At 41.1% G+C, this 12,403-nt stretch overlaps 1 protein-coding gene across 1 annotated transcript; it reads right to left on the reverse strand.

The window, feature by feature from the left end:
• Window positions 1-5,724: 5,724 nt before the first annotated feature.
• Window positions 5,725-10,480, reverse strand: LOC146571976 (homeobox protein Nkx-2.3-like). Its single transcript, XM_085275994.1, has 2 exons — window positions 9,773-10,480; window positions 5,725-8,608 (listed from the first exon to the last, which is right to left on the reverse strand). The coding sequence occupies exons 1-2, from the start codon at window positions 10,200-10,202 to the stop codon at window positions 7,962-7,964; spliced, it is 1,077 nt and encodes a 358-aa protein (XP_085132120.1). The 5' UTR covers window positions 10,203-10,480; the 3' UTR covers window positions 5,725-7,961.
• Between the last annotated feature and the right edge of the window lie 1,923 nt (window positions 10,481-12,403).

The raw sequence follows: 12,403 nt of genomic DNA on the forward strand, positions 1-12,403 counted from the left end.
TTGCATTTCTTCTTTTTTTTTTAAACATTTATTTATTGGTTTTAACCGGTTTTACACGGTGCACCGTGAGCAAAAAAAAAAAAAAAATTAAATAAATAAATAAATAAATAAATAAATATATATATATATATATATATATATATATATATAAATTAAATAAATAAAATAATAAATGAAAAATAATAAAGTAAAAGTAAAATAAAATAAATAAATACAAACAAAACCACAACAACAACAGAAACAACATAATAATAGAAACAAAAACAAAGCAAACCATAACAAAAGGGAAGGACAGATATACAAATCAAGTTAGAGTTTCAGGCTGTTAAGTCCACAGTGTATACGTTGCAGCTCTCCAGAAAGTTGTAGTATTTAGACCATAGCGCCCAAAACTTGTCCAGTTTATTCCTTAATGTATAAGTTATTTTCTCCATAGATAGTATAGATGTCAGTCCATTAAGCCATTGAGATAATCCACATATTTTTTGATTTTTCCAACACATAGCAATACAGCGCTTGGCTTCCAAAAGTCCAATCGTTAACAGAGCTCTATTGTTTGCAGCAGGTACAAAATTATTCGGGTATATATTTAAAATACATATTTTAGGATGAAGTGGAATCACATCACCAATGATTTGACTCAACAGATTTATTACCTTTTCCCAAAAGATTTTCACATGTGGACACTCCCATATACAGTGAAATAAAGTGCCCCTGTCCACTCCACACTTAATACAGGTGTCTGGGATGTTTGAGTTAAAATGATGCATTTTTGACGGAGTAATATGTTGTCTTGTTAACCATTTATATTGAAGTAGCACATTAATTGTTTGACTCTGGGCCAAGGAGCATGATTTATACCACTCATCATCAGATATTTTCATTTGCAAATCATTCCTCCAAGCCTCTAAAATAGACTGTGTTGATTCTTTGGAATTTTCCATAAATAATTTGTACAATGCAGAAGCTTGGCCTCTCCCATTTAGATGCTTTATAACTGTGTTCTCTAGAGAGGAGTAGGTGGGGATTTCTAAGCTGTTACCTTGTGTGGTTAAGATAAAATTTCTTAATTGAAGAAATTAAAAAAAATGTTTGACAGGAATAGAAAAAGTACTTCTAAGTTGTTCGAAAGACATAAGAGTATTATTCCTAAATATATCAGACACTTTTCTTATACCTTGATCGAACCAAAATTTAAAACCTGCATCCGCCCTACCAGGAAGAAAGTTGTTATTTCCAAATATCGGAGTAAACCTATCATTACATTTCTGGATCTGTAAGACTTGTAGAAATATGAGCAAGAACAAAATTGCGACTTTGCTTAGACATCACTGTGTATCACACCCTCCCTGTAGCTGCAGGTAAGTCTACTCATAGAACTATAATAAAAATATGTGATTTTACTGAATACTATAAAAGCTAAATGACTGGTAGAAGGCGTCATGTGGATCAAACTATATGAAACATCCAATTTTGACTAAATGAAAACATGTCAGTAAACCATTTGATATGATTCTTATTTCTCAGTGTGACCCTTTGGAAAATGAATTCGGCACCCCTGCACTCAGGAAAGCTGACAACTTGTGCATCTCTTTTGCACCATTTTGATGTGTAAACATGGGCAATTTGAACAAAATAAAGTTTATTTAAACTTCATTTACCTTACCTTTACCTTTAAACTAACTTAGCGCATCGTGTAATCTGTTCTAGACAAGACTGACACAACTCTCTAACCCATACGTCTCAGATTTGAATAATAAAGCCATCAACTGGAATATGAAAGAATAGTTTCAAATGCAAGTGAGTCATTTTTCCTCTGTGGGCTCTGTGTTTAAAAAAATGCATACAGCTGTGATAAATTTCCTGACTCATGAAATCTGATTTTCTGATAAACTTTGAGGTTTACGCCCCCCCCCCACCCCAGTCAATCCTGCTTTGTAACACAAGACTCAATTTGGGCAGAGATCCCTTAATGAAGGATGGGTGCTTGAGTCACTTCTACTGTTGCAGACACAAAGTCTGAGTCATTATTTGAGAGAGCCAGAGAAATCGGGGGGGGGGGGGGGCTCATCTTTGCCCCAGGACCCTGGGGCAGCTGTTATACAAGCTTGAGCAGTAGCGGCAATGCAGCAATAGCAGCAGTGGTAATTTTATTCACTGCATCACTACTACACTGTAGTAGGAGTAGCAGGCACAGTAACTGTAATAATATTACTGTACACAGCGAGCTTATAGCTGCACTCCTGAGTACCTGAGTAGACCTATAAGCTTAAGTGTTCATGTGGCCTGTCTGGGCCTGTCAGTGCTCGGCGCTGCAGCCTGAGCGGTCTGCTAATGGGAGGAGTGTTGCTCTTTGATGACCAATAGTAAGAGCTGTATGAGTGGAAGCAGCAGCCCAGCATGGACAGCAGCCTCTACAACAACATGTGGGTGTTGTGACAGAAACAGAGAGCACGCCAAGAAGTACTCCCCAAACTGATAATGGCACAGCCATGAATGATCTCATAGAAAATGTTTTCATATATTGTGTGTCGCCTTTAGCAACATGTATTTTTTCTAGAAGGGAGAGCATAAATTTCTCCTTCTCTCTCTCTCTAAACTTTATACAGCAATTAAACAAAAGGGTGAAAGCATTTCCACAATAGGGCACATCTACATCTACTGCACAGCAGTTTATCTACTGGGGTTATAAAAATGTTGGGGGTGGGGGCTCTAATTATCCCATGCTCTTTCATAGATTTCTTTATATCAGCGTGACAGATGAACTCATGTTTTGTTTTATTCCCACAGAGACTAGCTTAGACACGTTTAAGACCAGCTCCCAAAATCTGAAACTTGTATAAAATGAGCAGCTTTAGAGGAAGCCGCAGCTTTGTGTCACACTGTCAGCTTACTTGTAGTGCAAAACCCTGTTAATGTGACACAAACATCACTTTGCACACTCCTGCGATGCACTGCATGCCCACAGGATGGAGAGATATGAAGTAAAGGGACAGGTGAAATAAATGCCTCATATTTGAGCTGCTTTTCTAGAACTCAGTAAAAGACAACAAAACAAAGAGGACAAATGAAGGTATAGTTTTCTTGAGGTTCTAGTGATACTTTAAAAACCCTTTTGTTCATGATGAAGCAGACTTGTTTCTCTTCAGAGTGCAGATTCCAAATGTTGATACTCATAAAGTTGTTGGTAATGATTCACCACTGTCTCGAGTGTGGATTTACTCCCACAGAGTGTCAGCATGTCTGAGTATATCTTTAGGGCACGCAAAAGATGTTTAATCTTCAGTTCGTGTTTGGCCAGTGTCCTTAGTAGAGCTGTAAAACCAATTATACCTTATTGTAACTGCTGTGAGAGGTTAGATTAAAGCATTAAATCAAGTCATGCAGACGTATCGTTGTTATTTAGGTTTGAAAGTTCTCCAAACTCAGACCTTGGCAGAAAAAAAATAACTCAGAGAGACTCTACAAATCAGAGTTGAAAAATCAAACATATTAACACATGCAGGGTGTGTTGCAAACACACTGATGACTGGTGTGTTTGCTCAGCCAGAGTCAGAGCAGCTGCAGCTAACTGTGTGCTGTAAACAAATCAGTAAGCAAATATATGGGCCAAATTAAAAAACAACTGTGACACAAGTGTGTGTGTGTGTGTGTGTGTGTGTGTGTGTGTGTGTGTGTGTGTGTGTGTGTGTGTGTGTGTGTGTGTGTGTGTGTGTGTGTGTGTGTGTGTGTGTTGAAATGGCTCATTTTACTGTCAGTTACCACCACTGATGCATTAGAAGCTGAAAAAATCGGTTCACATTGGTACAGCTAAAAATAGCTCCTGGATACTGCAGCGTATTATCATTATTAGCGGTAAAATTTGATTAAATTTACAAGCCACTAAAATGTTTTAGTGATAAGTAGTTTTTTATCTGGGAGATTACAATTTTATAAACCATATTTTTATTATGTAAAGCATTTTATATTTTTATACATTAAACTGTCCAGCAGTGTACAGCAGTTCAGCTTAGCTACAACAACACAGCTCCTAAAGTTAATTAGTAATCCAACACTGTGTGTAATAACGATGCTAAAACTATTACTTTTATACTTTTATATATTTTTTAAATTTGTAATACAGCCAAAACTTTTCTAAAGAAAAAAATTAATGTGGAAGTTTTATGTTAGTTTATGTTACAGAAAGGTTTTATTTATGTATTTTTACCGTAATATTACTATATTAATTTGAGGTAAGGCGCCAATATTTAATGGGCACTATGTAGCCAGATTTGTTTTTTGTTTTTTTTATTTAGCAATTACAAATATGTCTACAGATATGTAGACACGGATATGTCTAAGTCATTATTGAAAGCGTAGCGCTTTACTGAAAAAATGTGACAAATAGCTGCTATTGGCAGATACATAACTGTGTTCAATTAAATTCTGCTGAAGTGGAACCAAAACAACAAGAATAAAACAAACCGTTTCGGTACCAATACTTTCAATAATAAAAACATCGAGTCTTAAAATTTGATTTTGTAGTTTGTAACATTAGATCGACTCTTAAGTGAGAAACCAGAATGCGCATTGGTTTGTCAGGCCCAGGGTAAGACCTGGAACACTTAGTTAACGCAGTAGTATGAAATAACCTTAGTTAACCAGTTGTACTACCAGACATACTACTTTCTATTTTCATATAAAAATATTTCTATAATAGACAAATAACGGAAATGTTTTCGTTTTATTTTATTCTATTAATAGTTAAAGCTGAATAAATGAATGTTTTTAAGATTTTTATCATTTGAGTGCTCTTATTTATTCTGTTGTGTTTTTCCCCAAGTTATTATTATTATTATTATTATTATTATTATTATTATTATTATTATTATTATTATTACTGTTGTTGTTGTTGTTTATTCACTTCCTCGTGACCTTGCAGATAGTTGTGTTTACCTGCTAGACGCCTCTCTGTCTCCCTTTTATTTGCCTCCATCAGTCTCTGTCCTGCGGGCCGGCAGCACTTCAGGGCGCAGAGCTTATCAGCTTTCTGTGTTTACCTCTCAATTAATCCCCATTAGTACGGGAGAAGGCATTAAGGCCGCTCTGGTGGCCTCTAATGTTGTTTTGTCCCAAACAGGAGATGGGCTGGTTAACAGCTTAGACGGACAGATCTCAATCTGAGCACAAAGCCGGACAGTCTAGCAGGGAAGAAGCGTGAGAGACGCACCGATCACCAACAACGATAATTATACTGATATTGGCTGTGTCTGTTCTTATTAACGCAGCAGTTACTTTAGGACAGTTATACAGATTTTAATTAAATTCAGTGACGCAGTGTGTGTGTGTGTGTGTGTGTGTGTGTGTGTGTGTGTGTGTGTGTGTGTGTGCGCGCGCGCGCGCGCGCGCGCGCGCGCGGACATAAAGTACGCTCAACTTATTTCGAAATTTAGATATTACTGACTCACTGAACCCGTGCCCCAGGGCAGCTGTGGCTACAACTGTAGCTTGCCTCCACCAGTGTATGAATGTGAGAGTGAATGAATAGTGGTATTGTAAAGCGCTTTGGGTGCCTTGAAAAGCGCTATATCAATCCAATCCATTATTATTATTATTATTATTTCACACAGTAACGCACAAGTGAGGTTTCGGTGTGAGACGCTCTAGTAAACGTAGCTCCCGGTGTTTGCTCTCAATGTTGGCTACGGTCTCCCATTAGGACACGAGTGTGTGGGTGTAATTACACAAGAATGGGTTTGGGAAACAATTGTTCTCAGGCCGGAGGAACAATTACTCGCAGGGGAAAAACAGCAATTGATGCTTTCCCTCCCTAATTTTCTCATAACTTCCCTCATCATTTATCTTCTTAAGAATTATTTTAGCAAATAGCTGGACAGATTTTTCGTCCCATAAACGACAAAACACAGGTTTGAGACGAGCTTGGTCCTCAAATTATGCCCAGTGCCTGTTTTTGGTCCTCACTTGTGCGTAACGCTCGATTAAGAGCCAGCGAAAAGGAATTCTTCTCACCAAATCACCAACCAGCCAAACTGTCAATGTTGTTATTTTGGTACACCTCTGAATATCAGCTTATAGTTGTTCTTATAAAATATCAGAAATTGGTGAACTGAAATGAATCTACAAAACTTTTCGGAATCTTAGGGGGCATCTTCGCTATTTGAGTATTTTCCGCTTTATTTGTATTGTGTTTTAGAATTTTTACATTTACTACGTAGGAAGAAACAACTGATTATCAAATATGAGAAATTTGGGTTGGAAAATATTCCCAAACTGCTGTCCATTCATTTTAAGTCAGTAACCTTTTTTGACACTGGACTAAACTCTGACCAATCGAAAATAAAACAATAAAACAATAAAATAAAATAAAAAATACTTTTGTAGCTTTATTTCATAGTTGAATCAACAACGGACCATTCCAGGGAAATATTCTGATTTTGTATCCTTCGAAATAAGAACCTTGGATCCTTGGCCTGCGCGAAAAATATTAAAATATCCATGTGTCAACTTTTCTTTCACTAATGCGCAAAGGTCTTCTGAAATCTATTGAATGTGATTTCTTTCTGTGATATTGTATAATTACTTGTGTTAATAGATCCATAAATATATGTATTCAGAAGATTTTTCTTTCTGAGTTTGGACTGTTACCTGTGAGAATGAGCTGAAATAACACCCTCATACTGAAATAATAGGCTGCACTGCAGCCTCACCGGGCTCACCCCCTTAAAATTCTCCAGTCCATTTTCCTCCTCGGGATAAATGGTGAAACTTGTAGCAATAATACCCTCTTCTTTCACACAAACGCCTCCCCGCTGCCATCACCTCGAGCCCGGCTGCCCCCGAAGCCTCACGGCTGGGGATCTCGGAGAGCCTTTCTCCGCGAACAAAAAAAGCCTCCTGAAGGGGAACAAAAGTGACCACATTTTTCCTCCATGTCCCCTTCTCCGCGCAGAATAACCCGCTGCCTGTCGCTCAAATGGGAATATTAGGACGTCAATCTCACGGCCCCTGTGCGCTTTTGTCTTTGCTGAGTGCCAAGCTCTGCCTACCACACACCTTTTGTCCGACAATCCAATAAGAGCCATTATTCTCGCTCCCTAGCCCGGCTGCAGCTCGCTCTTCGGGTATTTTAGGTGCTTAATCGCGTCCTTTTAAGGACCTCAAATGGAGAATAACTTCCTCCTTTCACGTCGCCTTGCACCGGGACAAAGAGTTCCTGTGTCCTAGCTTCTACCAGGACCTGTGTTTATGAGCAAAATCTGCCACCACGAATCAGATTCACTAATATTCACCATCTGATTCACTGTTACACCGTATGGAGGCAAATATATACAATCAACAATATTTCTTTGCAAATTTAGGGGAAGATAGGATTTCATTTTCTTCTCTGTGATGTATTTTGGTATTATAATAATCGTTCTTTCTCAAATTTAGCACATACAATAAGATTATTATGCTTCTGTGCGGATACAGAATCAAAACGCACTTTCTTTAATCTCTTGGGTTTATTTGTATAGATGTGAAATAGACTAAAACAATTCTCTGTTGAACAAAAAAAACATTTTAAAGCAGTTCAGTCTCTCCATAACCTAAAAATATAAACGACAAAAACAATCGTTAAAAAACAGTCTTTTTCAGTTCAATTAAGGAGAAATGCGCAAACTTGTGCGTAACTTCCCCTCCGTGCTTCAGTGCCGAACTAGAGCACCAACAAATATTGGACCACAGAAAAAAAATTCACCCAAGCCAGTTCTGTTCAGAAATTCGACAACCAGCAAATTACGGAAACTAATTTTCTCTATAATTCTCCAAATATCCGGAAAAGTGAATCCAAACGCGCATCCGTTATAAGCAATACTGTATTATGGCTGTATTTTGACCAGGTTAATACACACTTCTAAAGGAAAGAATGTGGGTTGAAAAACTCCGTTTTAAAAAAAGATACTGGTTCTGTTTTGGTGAGGCTACCAGGCCCTGATCCCCTGCAGCGAGCCCTGACAAGATGTGACCGCTGTCCCTTGGTGTGTTTGAGCCTGTGGGGAGCTGCCGAGGCCGCTCACGTTTCCCAAGTTCATGTTCATGAAGGCGTTGGGGGTGCCGGAGGGAGGAAGGGCGGGGATACTGGTGTAGGTGCAGCTGTAGTTGGTGTTATACGCCGGGCTGTTGTACGTGTAGGCCGGGTATCCGTTATAGCCGTACGGATTGGATCCGTACGGAGCAGTAGCCGCGGCGGCATAGCTCTGCGCTCCTCCCAGACATGGCTTCCCATCCCGAACCAGCACCGGCACGGCCACGCGCCTCGGCGGCGGAGGATGATGCTGCCCCGTCGCTTCCAGAGACTTGTCTTGCCGCTGCCGTTTGCACTTGTAGCGGCGGTTCTGAAACCAGATCTTCACCTGGTTAGAAGTGAGTTTGAGGGTGGTCGCCAGGTGCTCTCGCTCCGGGGCGGACAGGTAGCGCTGCTGCTTGAAGCGCCTCTCCAGCTCGAAGACCTGCGCCTGGGAGAAAAGCACTCTGGGTCTCCGCCGGCTCCTCTGCTTCTGCACCGGCCTCTCCGTGTCGCCCTGCCCGCCCTCGGCTGCTTCCTCCCGGGACACCAGCCCGCAGTTTTCTGGGCAGGTTGGGAAATTCACAGAAGTATGAAGTTAATATCTCTTTAAGAAAACACGGTAATCATGTCTCCCAATTGTGGCATTTGTTTTAATCCTCACTCAATAAAGTATTGAACTGAAGCCACAGGCCCGTCAGTACCTGTCAGCTTCACGAGAACCTGTCACCGCAGAGACAACACTCCACTGCAGCTCAAGCTTTTAGCCAGGGCGCACAATTCAAAGATAAAACACGCAACGCCGGAATGGACTAATTATAGTTGGTTTATTTATTCATTTATTTTTAACACTTCTGAACTTAGAAGGATGCAAGTCACCTACCTGCTAATTCTGTCAACAGTTTATGTCTGATGAATAATTGTGTGAACTCTGTAGAGAGGAGCCGAAGTCGCCGTGTCCGCCTGTGTTTATTAGCGCTACTTGTCGGTGTCACTTCTTTTACAAGCCTCTTTAAACTAATTGTCGGTTTATGGTCCAGACAGCATAACAGACTCCAAATAACAGGCAAGCGACTGAACCACTAGAAAGTGTTTGACATCTCCAGACTTTACTGGATTCGTCTCAGGGCTTCTGACTTCCACCATTTGGAAGCTCTTTATTGGAATAATGCCCGGCGTGTGTGCAGACGGAAGAGCCGGGCAGAGACAAGAGGCCCCAGAAAGCCGCGTAACCCAAATTATGTTCCACGTATTTTATTAAGTATTTTTTGCACGTATTATCTTTTGATTTTTCCGCCGGGTGTCATCTTTAAGGTCACGCGTATATTATTTAGAACATTTCACAAACTATGTTATGTTTTCTCACGTGGCTCACATTAAATTTAAAGTCTCTTGGTATTAAATTTGATAATGAGCCATACAACTGTGACCAGATCAGTTACAAAGAAAGTGCTGTGTGAAAGTTGATGTTAACATTAGAGGCATTTTTACTATTTGCTGTTTGGTTGGGTTACAGGTCACTGAGTTTGTGGTAAACATGTAAAGCATTCTGCGGGCACTGAAAATTTGACATATTAAAGGTTTAATCCGCTTTGCTCTTTCGTCCTTTATACTGTGAATATTTCTGTTTTTTTTTTAAAGGCCTGTTGAAATTTTTTAAAATACTTTTACGCGCGTCTTTTGCCTTTTCGTGCAGTTTTTACAACAGCAGCTCGAGTTTGTACTCACTGCTTTCCTGCTCCTCCAGCTCGGCGGCCTCCAACTTGGCTCCCTGCAAGCCGGGATGCACGTACATGTCCGGAGATAGGCTGGTGTCCCCCCGTTCTTCCTCCCGCACTGCAAGCGCGCTGAGGTAAGCCAGGTTGTCTTCTCCGTCCGAGAAGGAAGGGCTGTCCCGGGCTCCGGCGAGCATGCAGGACGGCGCGGTTTGGAAATGCTGCTGCTGCTGGGGAGGAGAGCGGGACAAGTGCTGCTGGGTATGGATTCGGTGCGTGAGCTCCAGGGTTCCGGACTGCTGCTGTTGCTGTTGTTGTTGCTGCTGCTCCAGCTTCAGGATATCCTTGACAGAAAACGGCGTGGAGGTGAGCGGGCTCTGCAGCATCATGTCATCCAGCTCCTGCTCTGCAGCATCGAGGAAATGAAGCCCTCCGAGTAACATGCACTCCCCTTCGCCTTTTCCCACTTTTTTCTCTAGCAAATAATTGAGCGTAAAAGCCCCTTGTTTGGCAATCGGAGGTGCGTTAAGCCTCTGAAATCCCTCATCGCCATAAATCGCACGAAAACACGGGTATTAGTCCGGGGTTTGTCCATGCAAATGTCTTGCCTGACAGATATAATATCGGGCTTTGTGAGTGAAGTTTGGACCGGGGAGGGGAAGGAGCACCTCTGCCTCTTCTGGTATCAGGGGGAGGGGTGTGTGTGAAATGGAAAGTCCGTGAAGGCTGGAAGAGAAACGTTTGGGAATTAGAGAGAGAGGAGGGAGGGGCATAGGTGACGCGTTTGCACGGACTGGTTATGTATTTTGAACGCGGTGAACTAAGAATTGTACTGACAATACTCGTCCACTGCCCGGTTCCTTCATGTTTCTGTACATCTTGGGGACAGTCCCAACAGGACTTAAAATCTGGTACTTTCCACCAATTGCTCTATAGAGCTGAAGAGGCTTCTCGGATGAGAGATGAAACGTAGTCAAGAAACTTAAAGAAGTCCAGACGCTTTGTTTTTCCAAGCTCCTTAGATTGTACTTAAATTAGTTTCCCCACTTTTTACGCACTCATTTAGCTCCAAGAAGCACAGAAACAGCCCTGCAAATAGCTGGCCCTATACGTTTATTATTATATTTGAATCTAATGTACAGAGTTATTTTTAAATTATTATTGTTATTTTACACTGGTTATACCCCCGGGGTCCTTGTAGTTTTGTGTGGCCCTTGGTTTTTGTGCCAATCCGTGTGCTCTTTTCAGAGGCTAACAGTTCGTGTCGGCGGTGATACGTCAAGGTCAGGTTAAGAGTTCCTGCCTTGTAGATGAAGTGTAACTGAGTTGACTAATAGTAGAAGTTTCTCTGAAAATCATTACCCAAAATAATAAACGACAATTTTTAGCGCCAGGAGACATTTTCACAGCCAAAATGTGGAACAAAGGTGGCTTTAAAATTGGCTTTTTTTTTTTTTTGGCTTAAAAGTGGTCAAAAACAGCAGCCAGAAATAAAATATATATATGATGGAACACATAATGGTCAATATGTACAAACGTGTACTGTTTTTATTCTTTGAGACATTGACTGCGTTCAGTAAAGGCCGCTCGCTTCCGTCTCACAAAGCTCCAGATTTTCAAACCTTTACTCTGTTTTTTTAGAGAAGCTGGACTGCACATCAGGGACGTGCGTAAAATACTCCAGAAAACTTCCCCGTTTCATGTAACAGCAGAGCAATAAAAGTGTCTGATGGCGCTTTAAACCTGCCACTCACTGCAGCTCCACTGAGGCGCAGATCCCCGCTGTTTACTGCACAACACGGAACTGCTATCATTTCTGTTCACTCTCAGAACTTTCAGCAGACTGTTGTGATGCCCGGTCTCTCTGCGCCTCTGCAGCCTCGTCTTCCAGCAGCTCTGCTCGGTGTCCCTCTGTCCTCTTTATCGCTGCTGTTGTATTAATAACCGCTCTGGGCCGATAAGCAGCCTCCCCGGGGCAATTAAAATTCCTCCAAGAAAACTGACTGACGTTTTTAGCCCGGCCTAATCTGCTCCTATCAGCTCCCCTTTCCGTTTTGCAGTGGGACCCCTCGCCTCATTCACCCCTCTCCCTCTGGTCCTCCTGCGAGTTTTTCCTCTCTGGACACATGGCAGGTGGACGGCGCCTGGTAGCTGGACTCTTCACAAACAGCTGCGATATTAGAATTACTAAATCAGTGGCAATGCTTCTTTATTGAACCTGCCAACGTGCAGCATCAAAAATTATAGTTTCAAAGGATTCAAAATATCTACGTGACTCATTTTATTCAAGTAACTTTTTAAGACAGTTTTCAGCTGCATGTGTTGTTTCATGCACACACACAGTGGTATTCACTGTGGTATTCACAGTGAATACCACAGAAAAAGGTTGTTTGTAGTTCATTCTAATGGGAAAGCTTATTCTTCTTTGGAATCAGTAACGTGGAAGTTTGGAGTATGCCTGGGACAATCTGTCGGTCCAAAATGTAATCACACAGTTGAACACTGTGTCCTGGTGAAGTGGAGCTTTCACTGTTGGTTCTTACAGTCTGGGAAATAAAATTAATTTGGTGAAGACAATAATATATGTCCTTTTACTGGACTATTACGATACATCATAAGGACAAAGTCTAAACTCAGACATCAC

The sequence above is a fragment of the Mchenga conophoros genome, linkage group LG6 (genome assembly GCF_057382185.1).
Source record: "Mchenga conophoros isolate Kocher_MC1m ecotype Shallow Benthic linkage group LG6, M_conophoros_male_GT1.1, whole genome shotgun sequence".
Classification (NCBI taxonomy): domain Eukaryota; kingdom Metazoa; phylum Chordata; class Actinopteri; order Cichliformes; family Cichlidae; genus Mchenga; species Mchenga conophoros.

Coding starts and splice junctions, on each gene's coding strand:
- LOC146571976 (XM_085275994.1), bottom strand. CDS start 10,202: ATGTTACTCGGAGGGCTTCATTTCCTCGATGCTGCAGAGCAGGAGCTG. Junction 8,609..9,772: donor GCTGGAGGAGCAGGAAAGCA/GTGAGTACAAAC, acceptor CAACCTGCCCAG/AAAACTGCGGGCTGGTGTCC.